This window comes from Megalobrama amblycephala, linkage group LG5, assembly GCF_018812025.1.
Source record: "Megalobrama amblycephala isolate DHTTF-2021 linkage group LG5, ASM1881202v1, whole genome shotgun sequence".
Taxonomy (NCBI): Eukaryota; Metazoa; Chordata; class Actinopteri; order Cypriniformes; family Xenocyprididae; genus Megalobrama; species Megalobrama amblycephala.
Window position 1 is genome coordinate 256,323 of NC_063048.1, and position 26,363 is coordinate 282,685.

The following is a 26,363-nucleotide window of genomic DNA, read 5'->3' on the forward strand; positions in this document are numbered from 1 at the left end:
CCATGATCTGCAAAAAAAAAAACAACAACCAACAGATACATCAGGCTGAGGTTAAGAATTTCAGCAAAGCAGATCTGTGCTAATAGAAAAAAAAAAAAGCTGTCTGATGATGGTCATCTTGGAAGCAAAAGCCAGACAAAAAGGGCAAAAAGGAACCAACAAGGCCAAGAAACATCCAAGCCTACAACAAGCAGGCCCCCACCAAACACCTTACTTGTTGCCATGGAGGAGTTTGGTCTGACCTTTGCTCCTACAAATGTCCCACCACCTAGCACGTCTTCAGCATCAATTGGTATGGAGGGTCTGTTTTGCCCGTTTTCTGGTCTCTTATGTTTATACAAGTTTCATTGATTATATATGTGTTATTCATATATTAGTCTAATATATCTGCTTAAGGAAATTTTGAGAAAGATATGACTTGTTTGTGGTAACTCTGGCACTTGACAATTTTCTGACACGCATTACTTCTGCATTCCAAAGTTCCAATGGCAGTCTATGGGAGTGTCGCAACTCTGTTTTTCAATGGCTCTGTCTCTTACCATTGGAGAAAGCATAACAGCTGACTTGGATCATGTGAGGGACTTCAGCCTATGGTGTAGTGGAAGTGACATCAGTGCCCACTGTTCAGTCGGAGTTTACATGAATCAGTTTCTCGTGGATTAGCGCGCTAGTCTTGTGAATAAATCTTCTGTATTTGGTGTTGTCACAGTAAATGTACAGTAGGACTGCATTGTTTGTGGAGTGTGCTTTACTATAAGAGCATGAATATCTATTAGCTGCAAATAAGGCACTGCAGGAAGCATAAAACATTTAAGATTACACTAACTTAATTGTGATTTAACACATATTTAATTCATTAATCATTTATGAAGTTAAATATATACATATAATTTTATGTCTAACCTAGCAGCGCCAAAGCGGTATGCATTTAAATGTAACGTGGGACGGCCCCGTACGGAGATGACAGTTTGTGGGATCTGACACACAGCCCCAAAGCGTGAAAGTCTAGGACCTTCCCAAAAAACGTGCCCCTCCCCCAGTCTGACATCATTCAAAGGCCTCTGTCTGTGTGTGAGTGAAAGAGCCATGAGGGAGAGAGCTGGTTTGGTGGCTGAAAATGTTTTCCTTCACACTAGAGCCCGGCGGTTTCAGTATGTCACTTGGGGCCCCCACAGGAGCCACGGTGTTACCATGCGTTTCGAGTCCATCTGAGTGTCTTTTCTGAAATCAAGTTTGACTTCAATGGCAGACATAGAGAGACGGATCAAAAATACTTTTTTAGGCCCTAGGCCCGCACCCTTTCAGCCTTTCCAGAAAAATCCCACTCGCCCATTATTTAAATGGTGTGCTATAGCGGTTTCATGGACAGTGCTTCGAAAGAGCCGATCGACTAGGGGGCGCCATTTTTCAACTCGTCACGGTCCCCCAGAGTGAGGGTCGAACTACGACCTAGTTCGGGGGTCAAAAGGTCAAAGGGACGAGCACATGTTTTTAATTTTCAGTGAACTGCCTTTTCTTTGCAAAGTCATTTCATTCAAATGACTTGAAAATTAGTGGAATGCATCCCGCTGAGTGCGCTGAGTATGGTAGAGGTGTTTTAATCCATAAAAATTTGTTATAAATGATATTTCACATTTAATATAGTGTCCTCTGACCCGTTATTTGGCGGCCACTAAATAAATGGTAAGTGGGATGAAATTCTCAGTCCCAATTCCCCATCCCTTTGAACTGAATTTGGACCCAAATGGCTATAAATGACTTCTGCCCTGACAACCTTTGTCATTCATTTACATTTTCTATACCATTTTGTTCATCTGCCCCCACACATCACCTAACCCATTCATTTGCATCCCGGTTCCTGACACGTTCCGCACTTTTGTTTTGCTCTCTTTTGTCAGACTTTCTGATTTTGCAAAATGGGATTGGTCGATTGCCCGCTGTGCCTCAGCCAGCGCCTGATGGTCACCCACGGAGTAAAGAACAAGGACGAAAGAAAGTTGCTTCTCGCCATTCGGTCCGCGAGGGCACCTGCCCTGTGCCCGCCTGCGGCAAGTTCACCTCCCGGATGGACCGCCTCCTGAGGGGAGCTGACGGCCGCAGCCCGGCGACAGACCGCAGCAAAAACCTGCTGTCTTTGATTTACATGTAGGATAGGCCAAAAAAACAAACACATATTACATTGTTCATTTTTCTCCATGAACAATGATGCGGGTTACTATGGCATTTCTCGATGCACCATGAAGGAACTTCATTGGCAGAATTTTTCACAATCATGACAGAAAATCAAAACGCTGCCCTAAACTCACTAGCAGAAAGGCAGCACGATCCTCCCACTACACAAAGCACTTACCCAGAACTCAAGGTGTGACGTCAGCTTCACATTCTCTATAAAAACACCACATCCCATCATGAAGTGCATATATTTAGTACACAGCAGAAGTACGTCTATCGGCACAGAGCCATGTTCAGTTTTGGTCTGTCGCTCTGTGATGAACTAGAGTATCAAAAGCTTTCCAGAAGTGTTCAGCAGTAAAAGTGAATTGACATAAATGTGTATAAATATAAGAGAAAAGAACAGGAAAGAGCAGATGTTGATAAAAATGTTTTATGGTTCTTCACAAAACAAGGTTCTGTTTAGACAGATGTTGTGGAAAATGAGAGGTGTGACACACAAACACAGACCGTATCCTAATGCGAGTCAGTGACGGCATCTGTCTCTCGATCACAACAGTAATTCCTGCAGATGTCTGATCAGACACATTAAGGCAGTATTAGAAGTCCTGTATGTCAACATCTAGTGACCACAATCAGTCCTGAGTTTAAAAGGGTCTCCTTCCTCTTCCTCTCCCACCTCCTCTTCCTCTCCCACCGCCTCTTCCTCCGCCTCTTCCTCTTCCTCCCCTGTGAGAATGCAAGTGTCCAGCCGCCCGTCTGATCTTCCTCCTCTCCTCGTGATGGTCCCGTTCAGCCTGCTGTTGGAATCGCTGCTTTTCCGTCTGTGCGAGAGTAAGACAGAGTTAGAGGCGAAGCCAAAATGGTCCACAAAAGGGATTTATTATAATTTGTTCCAAAAGGTTAAACTCTGATGAATCTGAGCAGCATTGGGTTGTGATGAACTAAAGCAACGACACAATAGACTTGGCTGCAATCAGATGCGTTTCTTTCTTAAGAGGCAATGGGTCGCTTATTAATTTTAGTGATTCATCAGCTTTCTTTAATCGTTCATTGTTTTCTTCAGACAGTTCATGGAAAGAAACAGTTCAAAGAAAGGTTCCTGTGTGGCATTTTACATTATAGTGAAATACAGTCTTTAAATAAGGGCTGCTGTCAATCAGTATATTTTTACTCTTTTCTAGTCTTCTAAGTTCAAGTTTAATGTGGTAAACCTAACTAAAACTGACAGAAAAACAACTACTGTTTAAACTCGTCAGAGGTGGAACTGGAGTCTAAACAAATCTGCCATCACAAGTGTTTTAACTCTCTTTTACTGTCATTTGGTTGAGATGGTCAAGAACAGATTATGTTTTAAACACTACCGTTCAAAAGTTTGTAAGATTTTTTTTAGTTTCTGAAAGAAGCTTCTTCTGCTCACCAGAGCTGCATTTATTTGATCAAAAATACAGTAAAACAGAGAAATATTATTCCAGTGTAAATCAGCTGTTTTCTATGTGAATATATAGTAAAGTGTAATTTATTCCTGTGATCAAAGCTGAATTTTCAGCATTATTACTCCAGTCTTCAGTGTCACATGATCCTTCAGAAATCATTCTGATATGATGATTTGTTGATCAAGAAACATTAATGATTATTATCAATGTTGAAAACAGTTGTACTGCATAATATTTGTGCAGAAACCATGATATATTTTTCTAAATATTCTTTGAAGAACAGGAAGTACAAAAGAAATCTTTTCTAAATACAGTGTTTCTCAACTGGTGGCGCTGCTTCAGGTCCATTTCGAGACAGAGATGGCAGAAAGGGCATCCTGACTGTTCTCATTTTTTTTTACAAAAGCATGTTTTACTTTTATTGTGATTTCACAGAAATAAAAGTGGACCCTTTACAGTTTTCATTACTCTTATCCTTAACCTGGTGAGTTAATCGCTGCAAATGTGTCTGTTTACAGAGTGATTTTGAAGCATGAGTATTGTAGCCAAGCACAGACATTGTTATTAATAATGGCCAATCAGACTCAATATCCCTCAAAACACTGAATAAGTTTAATTTTAGTGGCAGTGTAATAAGTCCTATGTTCACAAATCCTCTCGTAAAAAGCGTAGTAGAATCATTGTATTTTAAAGACTTATTTGAAAGACTTTCTGACTTTTCCTACTTTAGTTCATGAAGTGCTGAACTTGGAGAGTGGAAATGGCTAATATAAGCCACAAGTGCTTATCAATTAACAAGTGCTGCCATCTACTGGTTATAGTGGTATTTTTTGTGTTTTTTTTAATAATAAAAGTGTTTGTTTTCCATCAAATGTTGGATTTCCTACACCTTAAATCTTTCAGTTTTACAAATGGGGAGCATCCCTGAAGGATGAATAAATAATGATTTTTGTCATCATATTCAGAATAACATTTGAAGCGCTGGAATGTCCAATTACATTGTGTTTCTTTTTCAAATGTTCCCAATATCTTCAAGTCTGAATTGTAATCAATAAAACTGGTTCATTGGTAAATTAGGTAATTGTGACGACTGCATTCTAATATAAATGCTGCATTTACTTTGGTTTAGTGTCGATAAAGGGGCACTTGAGGCTAAAAAGGTTGGGAACCACTGGTTGCCATCATCATGCGTACCTTCTTGAGAGTGAAAGTGAGCTGTTTGCTTCCCACTGCCGTGTCACTGAGGTTCAGCATCCCTGACCTCTCCTCCCGCTGGAGCCGCTCCTCCAGAGACGTCCTGTGTGACGACAAACATGATGTTCAGTTTTCATCTAACGTGTCTAAATGCACAGTGATTGAGCAAAACACATGAAGATGACCAACAGATAAAGAATGACTCGCATAATAGGGCACAACAGGGCTAAAGGCACTCTGGGTAAGAGGCACATTTCATTTTGCTCTCCTCTAAACCACTAGATTGCACAAAAACTAACCACAGCACAACAACGCCAAGTTGATTCTGCACTAATAATGTTTTTTAATTTTATAGATGTAGCAGATATATTCTGAGCTCTTGTTAATGATTCAGTCGAGTTCAAGGTAATTAAATTGACAGTTTTTCAATAACTGAAGAATATGTGAAAGTAGGGCTGGGCGATATATCGCATGAGATTCTCACGCGCATTTCGTCAGTAAAGCCGGTTCCCTGATTACCGCTAAATCGCCATCACCTGCTTTCAAATGGAGCGGCATTTAATAGACAGAGCCGTAGATCACTGACAAGCCACGCAATATCACGTTCATATCGCAGATGAATCGCCTTCGATAATGAACGTGATATTGCGTAGCTTGTCAGTGAACTACGGTTCTGTCTATTAAATGCCGCTCCATTTATTAAACTAAAAACAACTGCATAACATCTTTGTTGGGATTGTGATAAAAATGCAGCACTTGCCACAAATATCAGAGAGCTACACATTTTTTTGTTTTTTGTGAAAAAATAAACAACAAATTCATTTGCTTAAAAAAAAATAAATAAAAATCTGCAACCAGTATCAGAATCAGCCAATTTGCTTCTAAAAAAAGTGGAATTGTCCATGATAAATTTAAATGGGTGCTAAAAATAAATAAATAAATAAAATATTATTTTAAAAATCGAATAGTCTTTTCACTTTAAAAACAAATGCAGTGTACTATACTATTTCTCTTGCAAATTTATTTGTTGTTTATATGGTTAATATTAATACAACTATTAGCGCACTAAGGTTTATATAAAAAAAAAAAATAATAATAATAATAAAAAAGCAATTGGTTCACTTTTTTTCCTGATACGGCCCTCAACCTAAAATGAGTTTTACACCTGTTTTAAAGTATTGTGACAGTATCGTATTGTGAGATGAAACATGACATTAGCGTACTGTTACACCTCTAATAAATAAAAGCGTTTCAAAATATTCAGAATCAATATTGCATCGAACAATTTTTGACATTTTTGTAGTCCCTTCAATATGAGCAATCCATCTTTAAAAGGGACATATTATATTATGCCCTTTCTCAAAGTCTTGATGTTGTTTTTGTGCTCTACTAGATTGAATGTTGATTATTTTCCTCATATTCTCCATTTTTCAGCTCCTCTCTTCCCAGTCTGTCAGTAACGCTCTGTTTACTTCCTGTCTCTGTCCTTCTGAAAAGCACAGTGTGCTCTGATTGGTTGGCTGGAGCAGTGTGTTGTGATTGGTGTTCGGGAAATGTCCCGCCCCTTACCATAACCGCCAGTTTCAACACACTACTAACTAACTCAACCAGGCCCCGCCCCTTTATTCTGTGCATGAATTATTTAAATGAGGAATATTGTGAAGAAACTCAAGATGGAGTTCAGAAACACTGACACTGATGTAGAGAAGAACTGGAACTTTGCAGAGATTTTTCAGGCTCAAACATCAACATGAACAAGGACAAAATCATACTAGGTCCACTTTAAGCACAAGGTGTACTTCATTTTCTGGTGCTATAAATGGTTTTAATGTACCCATGAACACGGGTAACTTACTTCTGCATCTTTTTCTTGTGGGAAACGTCGCTGAAGCTGCGGAACTCCTCTCCTGCTTTGATCTGGTAGAATTGGGGCTGGTTCTGATGCTCCTGCTGGAGGTTTCTGACGGGATCAGAACTCTGTAAGCTGGTGTCGCGGTCCTGTCGCCTCCTCTCTTTCCTCTGGTTAAAGCTGCGCTCTCGCTCCTCCATCCGTAAGAGACGACGCTGCTCCCTCACTTCCTCCACCCAACTCTTATCGTCATCATCAGAGCTCTCCTCTTCCTCTGAGCTGCCACGGCCTTCCACCTCCTCCTCCTCCTCCTCCCCATCCTGCTAGTGAGACAAAGTGAGTTTCAGAGAAATCTCAATGTGCAAATTAGATGTTGCACTACTCGTTATATTATTATTCATAACAAATCAGAATACTTCAGCTCTGTTCCTTGTGACCCAGTGACCTTTTCACGTACACCAGTGTTATTTCAGTGTCACGGAGATACTACTGTAGATTTTTATTATTTTTTGAATGTTTTATTTCATATTTTTGTTTTTCCTTTTTAATTTTAGTTTACATTTTTAGAACAACTTTTGTGTGTTTCTGGGTAATTATTGTTAACTAAATCAAAACTTTTGTAAATATTAAAAACATTTCTGTTAAATTAATTAAATTAATTACTGTTAATTTCGTTAAAAAAAAAAAAAACTGACGAAAAAAGTTTGTTGACAGGCGTTCTCATCAACCAAACAGTTGATGGCCCCATTGACTTCCATAGTATGGAGAAAAAAAATACCAGGAAGTCAATGGAGTCCATCATCTGTTTGGTTACTGACATTCTTCAAAATATCTTCTTTATGTTCAGCAGAAGAAAGAAATTCATACAGGTCTGGAACAACTTGAGGGTGAGTATGGCCCCGTTTACATCTGGGGTTTTAATCTGTCTCTTCTGTCCTGATTTCTCGAGGGGAGGGTTCATTATGGGTGGGTAAATGTATGGGTTTTCCAGGTTCCTACACATTTCCAATTTCAAAATCCTATACTTTTCCAGACTCAAATTTCAAAACCTCTCTGTAGATTTCTCTATTTAACATAAACGGTCCATTATACAGCATTGTATCTGGTATATAGTACAATCAACTAAATATTTTCTCAGGAATTGGTTTTCTCAAAGTGATAACGTTCTTACATGATGAGAAGAAACCTAAAACGCTTTATAACTTGGGCTGAAATGATAAGTTGACATTATTGACAATAAAAAGCTGTGGACAAATATTTTTGTTGACAAAAAGTCGTTTGAACTCATATGACCTATTTTTAGAGCCTGCAATAACGCAGTTTGACCTGATGTAACAATCGATCAAACAGACTGATTAATCAGTGAAATAATCGCAGATTATCGCCGATTTATCAAATTAATTTTTTTTTAAATAAAAGCTGTTCTTTTGAATCTATTTTTATTCAAAGAATCATAAAAAAAACATTAAGCAGTAAAAATAGTTTATTAGAAATCATCATATTATAATGATTTCTGAGGGATCATGTGACACTGAAGACTGGAGTGATCAAAGCTGAATTTTAGCATCATTACAGGAATAAATAAATTACACTTTAAGAGGAGAGAAGACTTCTTTGAAAAAACATTAATAATCACATTATATTATATGGAAAATAATCGTGCAGATCTACATCACTATGTACTAAATACTCATTTTGTGTGATTTATGAGGCGTCTGCAGATACTCGGCTCTATCAGTTTGCTTTTCGTCAAAGATTAAGCAAAATCAAGTGAACAAAAAAAGGTGAGAGAAGGTAAGTGTGTTATATTTGAGTGAATTTAACTTTTCATGAAAGCAACCATACTTTTCACCAGTAATTAACCCTCTGGAGTCTGAGGCTGATTTGGGGCTTGGAGAAGTTTTGACATGCCCTGACATTTGTGCTTTTTTCAGTTCTTCATAAACACATTAATGACAAAAGTGTCATTACACTGTATTCAGCACAAACTAGGCTATAATATATGAGGGACATGTATGTACATGTTTGTATTTTTGAAGGAATAATGTTTATGCGTGGTTATTGAAAAAACAAAAACTTAAGTCACTGAAATAAGGCCAAAAAAAGTATATTAAATCTGTGTTCACAAGACTTCTGGGTATTGGAGGTTGTAGACTAGAGTTTTTGCTTCAGAATTATGTAAAAATTATGCTGCCTGCTTGTTCATATAAAACAATATATTGATTTAGTTTTTGTAAGACACTTTTTGTCAAGAAACACAGTATGCGTGGAGGCGTGAATCACCACTGAATAATGCTGTGATTCACACCTGAGAAGACAAAAGAATTGAATAATAATGACCTGAAATGACTTGCATATTAATGAGGCCTTTCAGTCAGGTAGGCTGTGAAAAAAAACCCTCTGTAATAATGTCTCAGCTCATCATAAACAGTAATACTGTGAAATATTATTACAATTTAAAATAATGGTATTCTATTATATTCTTTAAAATATAATGTATTTCTGTGATGCAAAGTGTCTGAACAATTATGTTACCTCTATGGCATTTCATATAGGCTTTTAGCTTAAAAGAATGCACATTTGGAGAAATATTGATGGATTCTTATATATTTATGTCAGTTTTCTATACTGAGAAGTAATATTTATTGTCATCACTATGAGTGCTGGATACTGTGTTTTCAATTCATACTTGCAGCCGGAGGGCGCTCTCTGTACACCTTTAGTCCACAAATTCATAATATAAACAATAAAAGGAACTAGGAACTAACGGCATGTCTTCTAGAGATCGCTAACCATTGCTGTAACATCCAAATAAACACTTTTCAGGACAATAAACACACGATTGAGACGATGAATGCATGTATTGACTGAATTTGCGTCTGAATAGCGCTGGCTCCGTGGGTGTGGCCGCATTAGCGGATAATGAGCTGAATCTCGGACTTCTGACATGGCTCTCTTTTCATACAGATTACATAAACACAGAATGTTTGTTTTCGATTTGACTTGCACGATTTAAAACCTGACATTTCAACGTTTCTTTAGACGTAAGTGTCATTTTTTTGTCATTAGTATTCACTAAGTTACAGTTCATTTTCTGAGAACTATCAGATTGGACTTCGTTCAGAGGGAGACGAGAGATCACGCATCATGTTAGTTTTCTTTATTTTACAAAAAGCACAACATTGTGTTTTTACTCTGAGTGTACACAAATAAAAGAAGACATTCTATAGTTTCAATTGATATATTACTTATGTCTCGAAGACAAGAAATGACGGAGTATTTTAAGTCTGTTTTGCTGCAATGTGAAAAAAAAACCTGCAAAACGCGCCGGCGCGTTTTCAGACCTCAGGGAGTTAAGGGAAGGTCATTAAAGCATTTCAAAAGATGGATAATTGTTCATGGTTAGTTAGTATGTGCCTAATTCTCTGTTGATTAATATTTCAGATAATAACAATCAAAATAATAGTTAACTGCAGACTTTTCAGTATATAATTATGTTTGCCATCTTTTATTAAAATATTATTCATGTATTTTTCCCCACTGTGACGGTCTCCTCTATGCTGGATTCATGCGATACTGCCTGAGAATCTGGTGAACGTGATCTTGTATCAGGCAGCATTATGAGGACAGACACATTAAAGGGTCGTCAGGTTTGAGCAGCGCAGAGTTAAAGTGATGTTGTGGTGTACCTGTTCCTCTTTCTGAACAAGCTGGCTGAGTTTCTTCCTCCTCTGTTCGCCCACTTTAGACACGATGGGGTTCAGCAGCCGGAACTCCTCGCTCCGCTCATCCACCTGGTAATCTGGGTTCTCGAACATCACCTTGAAACGGTTGTCCATCAGGAGATTTTCTACGGCCTTGGAGAGACACAAAGAGTGTAGTGTGACAGAGAGAAAAGATTTAAAAGACTAGTCTGGAATATTTATATTGTGGAAATGGGTGAAAGAAACATTGCCCACATTGCCCTTTTTCTTCTTCTTCTTGTTTGGCAGCTCACTTTCCTCCATGAGTTTCATGGCCAGTTCCTTATTGACCTTGGGCAGCTTCTGTTTGGAGAAAACAAGACAGAGAAAGACAGTCAAAGCACTGACGATAACACGTTACATTCACTCAGAGGTGGACAGCTAACCAAGTGCTTTTACTTTGGGAAACTTTTACCATTTACTCCACTATATTTCAGAAAATCATGTTGTTCCTGGTTATTTTGAACTGCGGAAATCGTCACCAGCCCCGAGACGGATAGCAGAGTCTGATTCGTGAACGAACTGATTCTTTTCACTTAACCTGTTAAATTGGTTCACAAAATCGCACTGAACGATTCATTCGTGAACTGGAGCGGTCCGATTGGATCTGGCTCACTGATTCGGCTCACTGATTCAGCTGATCCGGTCAGAGCGAGTCTCCAGTTAACGATTCACTGAATTCAGTCTGACCGACTCAAAATGAGCCGAGAACGGGAGATCCTTAGTGCGACTGATGCCGTGAAAAGTAAGTTAGTAATGCTGAATTATAGGATTAACATTGTAAATGAAAATCATATTTAGGTCACAACTGTCAGTCGTTTGTAAACTAAATCTGCTGTAGAGAGCTAGATGAATGCTTGAATGTGGACATGTCCATATTTATGTATTATTGTCTGAACGGGGAAGGTTTTAGGTAAAAACTAAACATTTAGAGTTAAAATGACTCAAATTAATGCCCATTAATCTTCCACGCTGCCGTACAGATTTCAAATGATATAAATCCAGAATCTTTGCATAGTGTTCTTCTTAAAATCTTATATTGTATAAGTCGTCAACACATTTATACACATCTCGCTTTTCCTCATTTCTATATACTACATATGGTATATTTTGTTATTTTCACTTGTTTGCACACTTGATTTATCAGTAATTATCAGTAGGGTAGCTACCAGTGTATGACAAGTTTCGGTAATAAAATAAAAAATAAAAATGAATAATCTTATTGACTAGAGCTGGCTAATTAAATATTCATAATGATGTCATACTGGGCTGTATTTTCAGCTCTGTGTGTGTGTCTAATACAATAACACACACAAACACTCTGAGCAGCAGGATGGAGTATATGAAATTGCAAAATAAATCAACTTTCATCAATTAGTACTTTTTACTTTTAATACTTGAGTAAAAATACAAAAGTACTTAAGTAAAACTGAAAAGGAATACTCAATACTTTTACTTGAGTGCTTTCTGTTTTGGATGAATTAATATGAATTCTGCACGTCTCCATCTGAACGAGCAGTGCAGTTTCCTCTACTACATACTCAAGAACGTTAAAGGTATATCACACAAATTTAAAAAAACTATTTAAAAATCACTGAACCACATAAAAAGAAACGACAAGACGTTTCAGTGTTCATCCAAACACCATCTTTACTTGTACACAGGAAGCAACTCTGGCAAATATACACAAATAACATGATCCGCACACATGTAGAAGTCACATGACTACCAAGTTGTCCACATAGTATGCTGAAGATGGATGAACACCGAAACGTCATGTCGTTTCTTTTTATGTAGTTCAGTGAATTTTAAATAAAGAATTTGTTTGAAAATTTTATAACCTGAATGTTTTAGAAAGTCGTGAACCTTCAATTTAAAAGGAATCATAGCATTTTCATTAGAATAAAAAATTATTAAATCGATAGTTTTATGCCTCTGTTTGATTACCAGCTACTCAAACGCCTCAGCTAATAAATTTGTACTAAATCATAAATCCAGAAAAACAGACAATTCTGAAAACATAAATCATTTCATAGAGCCCGATTAATGTATAAAAACACATAAATAGATTGTATACGTTTCATGATTTCAATTAACCAGGCAAGCAAGAATTATGATTACTACAATTATTTTTAAACATTAAAATAGAATCCAGAAAAAAAAAAAACTACAGAAAAAAATAAAAAATAAAATGAAGTTTATAACTCCAGCTAACTAAACATTTTTAAAATCTGACTTGAAAATTTTTATTTTTCCCTAAAGAAAAGTGTTCAGTGATTCGATTAGGCCTACACTTATTTGAAGGTGTCCTTGTCACAGTGTAATTATACAGTACTGAGTCATATTAATTAACTTCATGTACTTTGGTACTTGGTTCTGGGTTAGTTATCGCTGTAGTAACTACGTGTAACAAGGACACTAAAATAAAGTGTTACCCTTTCTGTAACAAGATCTCGTTCTGTCATTCTTCATCTGCCATGTTTACTGATAGCCGAGATTAGAGCAGTCAAACATTCAGCGTTACCTTGAGCTGGACTCTCTGAGCTCTCGACTCCTCGATCTTCTGCCGGATTTTGTCCTTACGGTACTCTTCATAGGCAAATGGGTTCGCCATGGTCTTTACCTACAGAAACGCAATCAAAAATGTTTCATCATTTAATCATTTATAAGTCATCAAGCAGAGGTCCTTTACAGAACAAACACTCGGACACAAATCGGCACCTTGTGGTAGAGCCGGATGTCCATGAAGAAGCCGTGCATGTAGGCCCTGAGCAGAGGCGAGCCGATCAGATGCGTCACACCTTAGAGGAGAAACAAGCACAACGTCAGGAATGATGAATTACACGTATGGTAAAAGCTGAGCACAAATATCATAACCTGCTCAGTTGGTCCCAATCCACTAGATTTTTCTTGGTATGGACACTTAAGCCAGATTTAGTGCACTAAAAATCACCTTGACATCAGTTTATTAAAGTGAACTATTATGCTATTTTAAAGGTTCTTCATTTGTTTTGGAGGTTTCCTATAACATGCATCAAAGGTCAAAAACGCTTTCATTTTCTCACAATATACACTGAACATGACATTTTTCAAAGATTCTCGTCCAATCCCTTTACCAGAACTGATTCAGCTCGAGGCTTCCAGAGCCCAGCGTCTGGACACACTGTGAAGACCCTAACGAGAGTGTTGATTTTACCATATCAATCAGAGCGTGACCCCGATGATGAAACATTGGAAGAACTAGTTATTCATCATGAGATGTTGCAACTGTAATTCCTCTACATCAGCATTAACAAAAGTGTGTTCATCAACAAACCCATGTGTGTATCTCTCATTTACTGTGGTGCACATGTCTGAACTGTATCATTTCACTGTATCAATAACGTTAGTCGAGAACTAATGTGAATGACTGATGTAACAAAGTTTGATAAACAAATCATGCCTCATCCTTTATCATTACCGAGTTGTAAAAATGAAATCTGTATTAATGGACACAGTTTTAGGTAATAGTGAACCACAGCTGATTAGCAGAAGTCTTTCAGTAAGAGTGATAACGTGAGTTATCTGGAGACAACACAATATAAAACACAAAAAGCAGCACGTTTGCTCTTCCACAAGAACCAATGAGGTTCATTCTCATGTTACAATTATAAAATACAAAAGTATCTGATTGGTGATCTCAGGACCAGTTCTCCAGGTTCTCCAACTTACCCAGGTTCTCCAGGTCTTTGCGGGTGACAAACTTGTAGTCGTCATAGATGGTGCTCTCCGGGTTCTCCTCAAGCTCCTCGGTGAGGTTATCCAGGAAGGAGCACCAGCGTGGAGCCGGACCCAGAGCCTGAGAGACAGTGTAACACAGCAGAGAGAATGTGAGTGAATGGAAAATAAGGATCCTTTTGAGGAAGATCATGCATGGCTTCTCAACATGCTAGTTTACAGACATTATGAAGATGATCTTGAACAACTAAGGATCAATTTAACAAAAACAGTTGATTAACAGGTCAGATTTCACAGCAAAATCAAAAGAACCGAATAAAGGCCGAATGACCAAATAAAGGCTATTTTATGTGCCCGTTTGCATTAAATTTAATTGCCATGAAAAAAAAATCATATTTCCTTCCAGAATTCCCAGTGAAGCGGAAAAAGAACCTGCATTAAAAGAAATTACCAGATAAAATTGATTTCTCTTGAAAAATGTATGGCAGAATCCTATTACTACTGTGTAATAAAATACTTCTCAAAGTAATAATAACATCATTTGATGATGTTCTTAATAATAATAATAATCTATCAAGATAGTTTAAAGATGTTTTAATTCATACAGTATACAAGTTCTGTTGTGCAGCACCTTGATTGACAAAGTTACTTAAATTTTTAAAGTTTCATTAGCACTTGTAAATTAATTATTTTTATCTGATTACATTTTAAATAATTAAATTATTAATTTATTTCATTAATTTCATCATTCATAAAATGTAGTTCTTATTTCTGCAATTGTGTGTGTGTGTGTGTGTGTGTTTGCACTTAAGCACAGACAGAATAAACTCTCTCTTATTGCCAAACGCACAGATCTATATAATGTGCAGGTCTGGATCAGAAAGGTTTCGGTTGCCCTCAACTGCCACTGCCCAGTGAACACTAAACACTCTACACTCACTGTGAAGGCTTTTACTTAGAAAGACAAGAACAAGCTGTAATTGGCAGAGCAAGCCGTACACAGACATGCTCATTTTTACATTATACTTCATAACACGTCATCTGGTACTTACAGGAATGTAAAAGGTGCTCATTTTGGGAGCTTCATTGGCAGTGAAGAGCATTCCTGTAAATTGGGTCACAGAGAAGCAATTAGAAAACAACAACAGCACTCATGGGACATGAAACCCCTACACATGCCAGTCAACTTCAGCACATGTCAGCTGATGGTCTCAGACGTGACAATGTCAACCATCTTCCGACGTGTGTGTACAGGCCTAATCATTCCAGCTGTGTGATTATAATGCACTCCCAATGAACCGGTCACTGCCGTTCAAAAGTTTGGGATCACTGTAATTTTGGTCAGTAATACTTTTATGTGCACCATATTTTTGATCAAACGCATTGAAGAGTTAAAAACAGTAAAAAGAGTCAGATTGGGAAATCTTATTCAAATAAAAAACTTCTATTGAAATATATTTAGATATCTACTGCTATCTATTATCTATCGGCTCAGGTTTTATTTAGAAATTTCATTAATAGATGAACATTTTAGAATGAAATATTAAACTGAAAGATTTCATATAAGAGTTACTGTAATGTTGTTTAAATGTATATTGTTATATATATATATATATATATATATATTTTACATAACACAATTTTTCTGCAATAATTTGCATATTTTTCTGCAGTAAACCAAATTTATTCAGTCAAAAATACAGTAAAGATGCAATATTATTACAATTTAAATTATTTTAAAGTCCTCCTGTACTGTAGTCAATACTTGTATCCCTTAAAACTCATCTTTGATCACCAAAATTACATATTTAAATGTTTTTTTCCTGTGAACAAAATTTCAACATGCCCTAAAATAGCTAAAATCAATACTTCATATCCATATTCATCTGGCATTCCTGCTAAATAAATTCTTCAGGATAACAGACTCTTTTGTTCCAGATCAGCCTGTAGGGTTTATTTTGTGACAATGACTAGCTGACTATAATATTTCCTTTTAAAACTGGAAATTGAGATGGAATATATCAAAAGAACTTTATGAGTTTTTAATATCTAATATCCTTTCATTTAAGACATTTGATCTGCTTTCCAGTAAGGAAAATTAACTTTAAAAAAAAAATATATATATATATATATATATATATATATATATATATATATATAAAATTTCTTCAACAAGGTTTATGTTTTTAACCTCCAGCAGTGTAAAAATGACCTTGAAACTCACACACAAGGACGAAATGCCACAAAACTCCAATTCTGGTTTCATGGGGTCAGTTAGAAATAAACTACTCTTATTGTGGTAAAACTTCAGTTCTTTTCGTGTTAACTAACCAGAGCCGGGGTAGAGACACACATCATTGATGCCGGCCTGCGGTTCGATGGAGGAAAATACTCTTCCCTGAAATCAAGACACAAAAAAAGGTCATGCATTTGATGTTTTTCCAATGAAGGATCCATGCAGAATGTCTGTATTAAACAAAGCTGGCCTTACACTGTCTCTGTGCCACATCTTGATGATTTTGGAGTCGGCGGACAGCACCAGGTCCAGCGGGTCGTGGAAGTGAAGGGATTTGATGGGCAGACCATAGTAATGATCCTTCACTAGCAGAGGACGTGAAGAACGAAGATCATAGATGAGAATCTGAGAACGAGAACAGAATCTGAAGAGTTTACTGTTGCTCTCCATCATCTCAGTTCAGCAGGAAACACTTTAAATCAGAGGGTTCAGAGAGTAATGACCTGTCCGGTGCTGGTGCCCACCGCCACACCCAGAGAGCCGTTGAACCGGAGCGCGCTGATGGACGGCAGACCTTCCACCCTTCAAACACAGAACAGCAGATATAGCATATATCTATATATCATATATAGCGGATAACCACAAGGTTATTAAAGTCACTTGACTGATAACAGTATTAGACTGATGAAACATCAGCTCTGATCACAGGAATAAATTACATCTTAAATACTACAATAGAAAACACTTATTTTAAAGATCTCATAATATAACCTTTTTTTTACTGTATTTTGAACAAATAAATGCAGCCTTGGTGATCATAAACACTTGGTGAGCTCAAAATAAATAAATAAAAAATAGTAATTAATACAAAAATATAATGCAATGATTTAAGAGTTTATAATACTGATATTATAAGTGTGGATATTTCACAATAATTTATTCCACCACTGGTCAAAAGTTTGGAATATTGTTCACGCTTCTGAAGGAAGTCTCTCATGCTGACCCAGCCTGCAGTTACTGGAACACTTTACAACAAGGTTCATTAGTTAAACAATAGTTAATGTATAAACTAACATATAATAACCACGAGCAATACATTTGTTACTGTATTTGTTAGTCTTTGTTAATGAAAATACAGCTGTTCATGTTAGTTCACAGTGCATTAACTTTAACAAATATAACTCTTGATTTTAATAATGTATTAATAAATGTTTAAATTAACATTAACAAAGATTAATAACTGCTGTAGAAGTGCAGTTCATTATCAGTTCATGTTAACTAATGAAACCTTATTGTAAAGTGTTACCCATATTCGATCAAAATTAGAGTAAAAACAATTGAATTGTGAAATATTACTACAAATTTAAAATATGTTTTCTATGTACTCCAGTCTTCAGTGTCACATGATCCATCAAATCATCATATCAGAATGATTTCTGAAGGATCATGTGACACTGAAGACTGGAGTAATGATGCTGAAAATTCAGCTTTGATCACAGGAATAAATTACATCTTAAAATATACTGAAATCAGTTCTTTACATTGTAATATTGTAAAATATTACTGATTTTCTTGTATTTTTGATCAAATAAATGGTGAGCAGAAGAGACTCTTTCAGAAACTGTAATGTCCAGCAGTGTATATTTACTGCAATATCTTCTGAAGCATATGATAGCTTTGTGTGAGAATCAGACTGAAGCTTATTCACAGAAATCTTGTTTAACAGCTGTGGCCGCCACTCATTTTTCACTGAACACTTCTTACGAGTCGCCAGAAGAAAACAAGATGGCGAGTAAACAGATGACACATTATTCACTCTTGGGTGAACACTGAACTATGTTTCTGAGAGAGATGAAGGTAACCTACTCGGTGCCGTCAGTGATGCTGCTGAGAGCGCAGTCCAGAACTCCCACTCGACCCCTGACCCGAGGGTCCCAGCAGTCCACCCGGCCCTTCACAAACACACCGTCACTGATACACAGCACACTCACAGGAACATGAACATCAGTCCTTCTGACATAAACACATACCTCTAATGTCCCCGCGGCAAACAAGTGATGAACAGGGTTGATGTCACACACATTCATTTCTCTGCGAAAACACGAGATCTTTACAATTCATACACAACTAATGTGACGTGACACACCTTTGGCTGTTTATTGTGTATCCTGTAGTGAGAAATGCTGCATCTCAAACTTTCATGAACAGCATTTTCTATTCCTTTCTCATATCTCATTATAGCAGCTGCTCATTAATTGAGGGATTAATTTTAAATGTCACACAGATAGACTGCGCTAAACGGTAAAGGTGATTAAAAACGTCTAAAATCGTCTACTAAAAATATACATTCCTTACAGCATTAATTCATGAAAAACGCATCCTGAAGTTGTGATGTTTACATAGAAGAGTGGAACAGCGCCCTCTGGTGGCGAGGTACTTACGCAGCATCTGTCTGTATGGAGTTCAGGAATCTGCCTTGCTCGAGATTCAGTCTGAAGATCTCCGAGCTACACGTGCATTTCATTTAGAAAACACAAGAGAGGACACAAAGTTAGGAGTTAAAAGGGTCCCGTTTATGTATTTGGGCCATTCTACAGAACTGGTTCAATGTCAGAGTCGGAAACATCTTGAACATTTTTATTTTTGTATGTATGTATGCAAATTGTATAAAATCCCAGGTACACATTTCTAGTCATTGTGCAGTTAATTCTCATATTGTATTTTCAGAAAGTTTTGGAATATTTTTCCTCTCCTCAAATTTGTCACTACCAAAACACAATAATAAATAATTTAATAAGATAATTAAGATTGTGTTTACATCTACCTTGAAAATATATTTTTTGCAATTTTATTAAAAAGTTCTCTCAGTTAAATCAATAACGATTACAATTTTAACAATATTTTCAAGTGTAATTTATGAGATTTGTTGTGTTTCTCTGTAAAAGTCATAAAGTTTATCAAACTGATTTCACAGTGAAGGATTCATTAGTTTGAATAAACATTGAACCAAACACTGAACATGAGGGACACTTTTTTTTTTAACAAAGTTTCATGATTTACAAAGAAAATATAAAATAAATCAAAAAGATATTTCTTAAAAACAACAATGGAATAAATTGCAAAAATTATTTCAATATTTTCACAAGTGTAAATTTAGGGGTCAGGGTTCGGGACAGACTCCTCCCAACTGAAAGTACCCAATAAATGATGATTTTATATTAATCTTACTGATATTTTAAATATTATTGTGGGATTTAATATATAACTGAAGGATTAGAAAACATCTACAATTTAAATACTTCAATGCATTTAAAATGTATTTTTGTTGTTGGACAGCAGTTCAGATTAAAATAGAAAATATTACAATTTAAAATGATGGTTATTTCACAATATTATTGTTTTTTTCTGTATTAATTATTAAATAAATGCAGTCTTAATGAGCAGAAGAGACTTCAGCGCCAGTTCTGCAGAATGGCCCATACAGTTTGGATAATTCTGTAATGGATCCAAATAAAGGTCCTTTGATACCAAAACATGTATCAGATAAGAGGTCCATTCACAGCAAGAGTGAAGTGAAGAAGCACTGCAGGCGTTCACTGGTGTTCATGAATGATGGACAGACGGTGTGTGTTTCACAACAACAGACGTCACTCAGTCTAAAGCTAACCAGCATGCAACAGGGATTTCAACCATTTAATGCAAGTCATCTGATTATAAAGATGTCACTCTCTTTAATGCAGTTATTGACTGATAGCATCACAGCTTCAGCGTCACTGATGGCTTATTACACAGCCATGTCATTTAATGGATATGAAATATTACACTACTGGTCAAAAGTTTGGGGTCGTGAGATTTTATTTTTTTGAGAGAAGTCTCTTCTTCATTTACTTGATCAAAAATACAGTAAAAACAGTGAAATATTATTCCAGTGTAAATCAGCTGTTTTCTATGTGAATATATAGTAAAGTGTAATTTATTCCTGTGATCAAAGCTGAATTTTCAGCATCATTACTCCAGTCTTCAGTGTCACATGATCCTTCAGAAATCATTCTGATATGATGATTTGATGCTCAAGAAACATTTATGATTATTATCAATGTTGAAAACAGTTGTGCTGCTTCAGATTTTTGTGCAAACCATGATAAATATTTTTCAGGATTCTTTGATGAATAGAAAGTTCAAAAGAACAGCATTTATTTGAAATCTTTTGTAACATTATAAATGTCTTTACTGTCACTTTTGATCAATTTAATGCGTCCTTGCTAAATAAAAAGTATTATGTCTTTAAAAAAAATAAATCTTATTAATCCCATACTAACTTTTGAACAGCGGTGCACGCCGAAATATTTTTATAATGTGAAAAGAAAAAGTGTGCAGAAAGAAATGTAAATATAAAGTTGAAAGTAAAACTAGCACAGTTCAGTGATCGTTATACAAACACTCGCCTGCAGAACACCAACCGTAATTTCAAGACAACCAGAAATATATTCAGTACAATGACAACAAAATACTGCATTTGCTCTTGGTGTGAACAGACTCAGGTAAGACTCGGTTTTCGGTGTGTCCTCTCACCTGGCTCCCACAAAGTAGAGATCACAGGAAGGGTAGTGGTAGGAAAAATCTCGGCCAAACTTCGGGATGCGGGTCTTGTAGTAATGACCGTGCTGAGAGTGGAACTCCACATAGCGGTCTATATGCAGAAACACCAGCTAACAGACAACAAGAGACAAAATCACATTTCATCTGTTTTTCTATTCAATAAATCACAATTTGTAAATCAAAAATGAAGCGGAAATTGTGATGGTCTTTTCATCCCTCTTGTGTCGTATATCAGAGTGAAACGCTTCTGGAACAAGAACAAATGCAGGCGGGGCTCGATTTTAATTTGGTGGATCTCATGTGAGTGACAGGTTGCCCCGCCCTCATCATCAGAGAAGAGAAGTCGCTGAGAGAGGGAGGGGAAGTTATTCTGATTCAAGGATATGAAAAATATGAATTAAAAAAATAAATAATTATGTGCATGGATAAATCATTTATAATAAATACTGCAAAATTCCATACAAAATAGGAAATGTCAATCTTGACTTGATGGCAACTTTAAGAATTTTAAGAAAGAAAGAAAGATTTTACGCATAATGTGGGACGTTTAATAAGAAACAAGCCTGAAATGCAGCAGGACTCTTATTTTGAAATGTCTATGTTTAATTGCTCCCCCCTCATTGAAGAAGATGAGCTCAAATATGCCCTCTTCCAACATATCACAATATAACACTATAACATAAACACTGTCATAATTCATCAACCGTAGATGAGTTTAGCATGAATGTGGTTTTCATTGATTACATTTATGTAATATTTATAATTTATAATTAAGTTAATTTTAAGCAGCACATTACATCAAATCGTTTTTTTTTTTTGTTTTTTTTTTGAACGGACATATCTTTAAAAATATGTCAGTGTTTCGTCTCAAGATTCACACCAGTAATGTTTTTCTTTCTAAGGCACGTTTATAAAAGCTACTTCAGTGTCCTAATCCTGATTTAATCTAAACCCCGTCTGTGAAACCAGGTCTATATCTGAGCCCCAAAGTCACCAAGAAAATCAAAATCGACAATTCTTATGTATGGAATATTGTGGTATTTATATTAAATGATTTATCGCTGAACATCATCATTATTGTGTTAAATTCATGTTCCTCATAATCTTGAATCAGAATATCTTCCTCTTGCAGCATCTCTTCTCTTCTCTGATGATGAGGGCGGGGCAACCTGTCACTCACATGAGATCCACCAATAGCAAACCACAACCATCCAATCAATTCCCCACAGACAAAACCAAGCCCCGCCCTACATTTGTTCTTGTTCCTGAAGCGTTTCACTCGGATATACGGCACAATAGAGAAGAAAAGACCAGCGCGATGTTCGTTCATGCTGACTTTAAGATAATTAAAGACTTTTAAAGGATACGCTGGACGAGTAACATGAACAGCAGACAGACAGAAAGAGAAACAAAAGCATTTAAAGTCCATTTGGGTTTTACCTTAGAGTAGTCGTCTGATAGGATGTCAAACGCCACCACTGTGAGGAGAACAACACCAATGAAGCATCAAGCTTTACCCATCATCTGTTGTGTTATTTGTAATCAGTGCTCATTAATGAGAGCTCAGGTGGTTTGTGTGTGGACGGTCTCATTAAGCATCACAGCTATCAGTTATAATGACATCATATCCGCATTACAGTTATTATGACGCTCACCTTCGGAGTCCAGGCACCGCTCAAACTTCAGAGACAGCTGGTAAGTGTCGTAGCACCGCACTCGAGGTTTGTACGTGCCTGAAAGCATTGAAAACGACTGTAAAGAGACTGCATGAATCCGTTCACTCTATAAACAGCAGACGACGCAGACGCAGACCTGCAGCTAGAATGAACTGGCCGTCTCGTGACACCCTGATGGAGCTGCAGACGGTGGGCATCTCGAAGTCCTGGATGAGCTCGATCCTCCTCTGGATATCTGTGGAAGAAATAACCACATGTCTCTTAATGAATGAGAGAGAGAGAGAGAGAGAGAGAGAGAGAGAGAGAGAGAGAGTGGAGAGATGTGCCAATTCTCAGCAAGAGAAAGAACTGAGACAGAAGAATAACTACTGCATCAAATTATGATTCAGGACGTCTGTGAAATTACATGCTATACAGACCATAGAAATACAGTGTGTATAAAAAAACAATAATAAAAAAAGGTTATATGTCAATGGATAAACTGAATGACTGGGGAACGCACACACACACACACACACACACGTCACATTTCGTTTCATAAATTTAAATCAGCCTCAAACACATTTTTACACATAATACGAAGATGAATATTTATAACATTATTTCACATAAAATGATAAAGTATCTCACCAACATCCTTCTTCTGTAAATCTCGCTTCTTTCGATCAGACAACCACTGAAATAAACATACGCAATTAGAGCAGCAACTAATGATTATTTTGATAATTGATTCATTATATAAGACAGTGTGATTAAAAAGCCATATTATATATATATATACACACACACACACACACTACCAGTCAAAAGTTTGGAAATTTTTAATGTTTTTCAAAACGAAGTCTCTTATGCTCATTAAGACTGCATTTATTTCATAATAAATACAGAAAAAATAATAATATTGTGAAATATTATTCCAGTGTAAATCAGCTGTTTTCTATGTGAATATATAGTAAAGTGTAATTTATTCCTGTGATCAAAGCTGAATTTTCAACATCATTACTCCAGTCTTCAGTGTCACATGATCCTTCAGAAATCATTCTGATATGATGATTTATTATCAGTGTTGGAAACAGTTGTGCTGCTTAATATTATTTTATAACCTGTGATACTTTTTCAGGATTCACTGATGAATAAAAGTTTAAAAATATCAGCATTTATTTAAAATAGAAATCTTTTGTAACAATATACACTACTGTTCAAAAGTTTGTGGTCAGTAATTTTTTTTCTTTCTTTTTTTGGGGGAAGAAATTAATACTTTTATTCAGCAAGGATGTGTTAAATTGATAAAAAGTGATAGTAAAGATTTATATTGTTAGAAACGATTTCTATTTTGAATAAATGCTGTTCTTTTTAAACTTTTATTCATCAATGAATCCTGAAAAAGTATCACAGGTTATAAAATAATATTAAGCAGCACAACTGTTTCCAACACTGATAATAATCATAAATGTTTCTTGAGCATCAAATCATCATATCAGAATGATTTCTGAAGGATCATGTGACACTGAAGACTGGAGTAATGATGCTGAAAATTCAGCTTTGCATCACAGGAATAAATTACACTTTACTATATATTCACATAGAAAACAGCTGATTTACACTGGAATAATATTTCACAATATTATTGTTTTTTCTGTATTTATTATGAAATAAATGCAGCCTTAATGAGCATAAGAGACTTCATTCAAAAACATTAAAAATAGTAATGTTTCCAAACTTTTTATTCATATATATATATAATATGATCTGATATGATCTGACAGTTTAATTTAAACATGTATATTAGCTTCATCCTCACATCATCACAAAACCTGTTGAAGACATCACTGACAGTCTGAATCTATTTATATATATATACATTTCTGTACTACATAAATCCAAAGCATTAGTATTTGTACAAATATATACTGAAATGATCTGGAATGTAAACTCAGAGTAGCTGTGTACATTTAAATAAATATAATTATTTCACATGCACAAAAACAGGCTTATTTTGTTGATCATAAACACATTTGTTGTGGTATAATCTGAAGAGGAGTCATAAACTAACTGAAGGTGAGAGAATGAGTGAAACTACAGAGGGTTAGAGTCTCCAGCAGAGGAGAATGATACAGTTTTACACTACAGTGTTTACTGTCACTGTGTTTACCCTGCTATCACACACACACAGATGAAGAGCTTTACCTCCGGAAGAGATTTCCCGTGACTCAGATTGTAGATCTTCACGTTATTCACGCTGGACACCTGCATCTCTGGAGCGCGCACACACAGCTTTCAAACACAACACACACAACCATACAGAACTACTGTTAGCCGGCATGAGCATCAGCACGAGACCCACGTGGATACACAACAGGAAGTGAGGAGTAAGCGGATGACGTCCGTGTAGAAACACATCCCGAGACGATAGTTCCTAGCGTTCACCGATCGCATAGAGGCATTTTTATTTTCTAAATGTAGCATTTTATTGTTAAGATTAACATTAAAAAGGCCAAATTAGCCATTAATAATTATTAGATACTCTACTTTAAAATAAATGTACCTGTTATGTCAAAGTCCCAGTTTAAGGGTCCAGAAACATCAAGCACTGGAGAAAACTTGACCCGAATGGACTGCTGTCAGTCCTGAAAGACATTTGTTAAATTTCAATATATATTTGAATTGAAATCATAAAAATAATATCAGTAAAATATCAGTAAAATAAAAATCAATAAAAGTTGATGGTTGTGTGGTGGATCCGAAATGGTCAATATTTATATTCATGCACTTTTATTAATATTTATGTTAATCGTTTATAGCTTATGATTTATCAGTTTCACTTTTGATTTCCTACATTTATGTACTCATACTTTATATATATATTAATTCTTATCATATTTTCAAGTATTTACTTGTTATTGTACCCTTATGGTTATTCTTATGTTATATTTAAGAGTATGATTGTTATGTTCAGTTGTTCTTCAAGTGTTCTGGTGTGACGGGTCACGCTGACACGTTTGTGGTTAGACACTGACCGCCTGCCAAGTACTGCAGAAGTGATGTTTTTAACACAAGTACTGCAGAAGTGATGTTTTTCAGAGTTAACCATTTGAATTTGAAATCTATCTGATCAAAATATGTCTGATATTATTCCTGATGACATTTAAAAGGGTAAGATTTGCAAAATTCCCAAAGGGGGTCAAAACAACTTTTATATCTATTTCTGACACTGGGTAAAACCATTTAACCTTTTCTTTTAACAAAAACATCCGTTTGTGTGGGATGTAAATTTCCCTGTATGCTCATGGTATAAAGCTGTCCGGGTCATTGATAATTCAGCTTTTTCCCTCCTTTGCTCTCCTTGGCTTCTGCTTCTTGTCTCTTATCTGCAAATGTCTTAATTATTTGTCTTTTTGATCTTCATCTATTAGATACAATACTCTGGATTTTACAATACTCTAAATCAGTGGTTCTCAAACTTTTTTCCCAGTGGGCCGCACAATGATCCAAGTGCAAGTCTCACGGTCCGCATATTTACATATGACGTCACCAATGCAAACCAATCAGATTTAATGTTATGGTATTAGCAGATAATACTATTATTATACTTAGATGTTGCACACAATAAATAACAAATAAAAACTAACTTACTGACATTAGCTTTACAATAATAATCAGTAATGCTCAATGAACACACAAACTGTATATACAATCACTTTAAGTTGCTATTTAATTCTGTATGACTTTATGACTCTCTTC

At 36.1% G+C, this 26,363-nt stretch overlaps 1 protein-coding gene across 2 annotated transcripts; it reads right to left on the reverse strand.

Moving 5' to 3' along the window:
- Window positions 1-2,589: 2,589 nt before the first annotated feature.
- Window positions 2,590-25,008, reverse strand: nol10 (nucleolar protein 10). 2 transcript variants are annotated; one of them, XM_048190317.1, is made up of 21 exons: window positions 24,810-25,008; window positions 23,253-23,298; window positions 22,759-22,857; window positions 22,602-22,679; window positions 22,387-22,424; window positions 20,920-21,056; window positions 18,789-18,854; window positions 18,378-18,438; window positions 18,214-18,299; window positions 16,851-16,929; window positions 16,603-16,752; window positions 16,443-16,509; window positions 15,164-15,216; window positions 14,106-14,232; window positions 13,116-13,195; window positions 12,919-13,017; window positions 10,611-10,697; window positions 10,341-10,508; window positions 6,658-6,971; window positions 4,803-4,905; window positions 2,590-2,996 (listed from the first exon to the last, which is right to left on the reverse strand). In XM_048190317.1, the coding sequence occupies exons 1-21, from the start codon at window positions 24,873-24,875 to the stop codon at window positions 2,820-2,822; spliced, it is 2,181 nt and encodes a 726-aa protein (XP_048046274.1). In that variant the 5' UTR covers window positions 24,876-25,008; the 3' UTR covers window positions 2,590-2,819. The 2 variants fall into 2 exon arrangements, with proteins under 2 accessions (XP_048046274.1, XP_048046273.1); XM_048190316.1 differs by having other exon boundaries at window positions 6,658-6,974.
- Window positions 25,009-26,363: the final 1,355 nt, after the last annotated feature.

Excerpts from the sequence above, each read along its gene's own strand:
- nol10 (XM_048190316.1), bottom strand. The coding sequence starts at position 24,875 with ATGCAGGTGTCCAGCGTGAATAACGTGAAGATCTACAATCTGAGTCAC. Across the intron at positions 23,299-24,809 it reads ACGGGAAATCTCTTCCGGAG|TGGTTGTCTGATCGAAAGAA; the intron begins GTAAAGCTCTTC and ends TGTTTATTTCAG. Across the intron at positions 16,930-18,213 it reads AGCATCACTGACGGCACCGA|GGTGGAAGGTCTGCCGTCCA; the intron begins GTAGGTTACCTT and ends CTGTGTTTGAAG.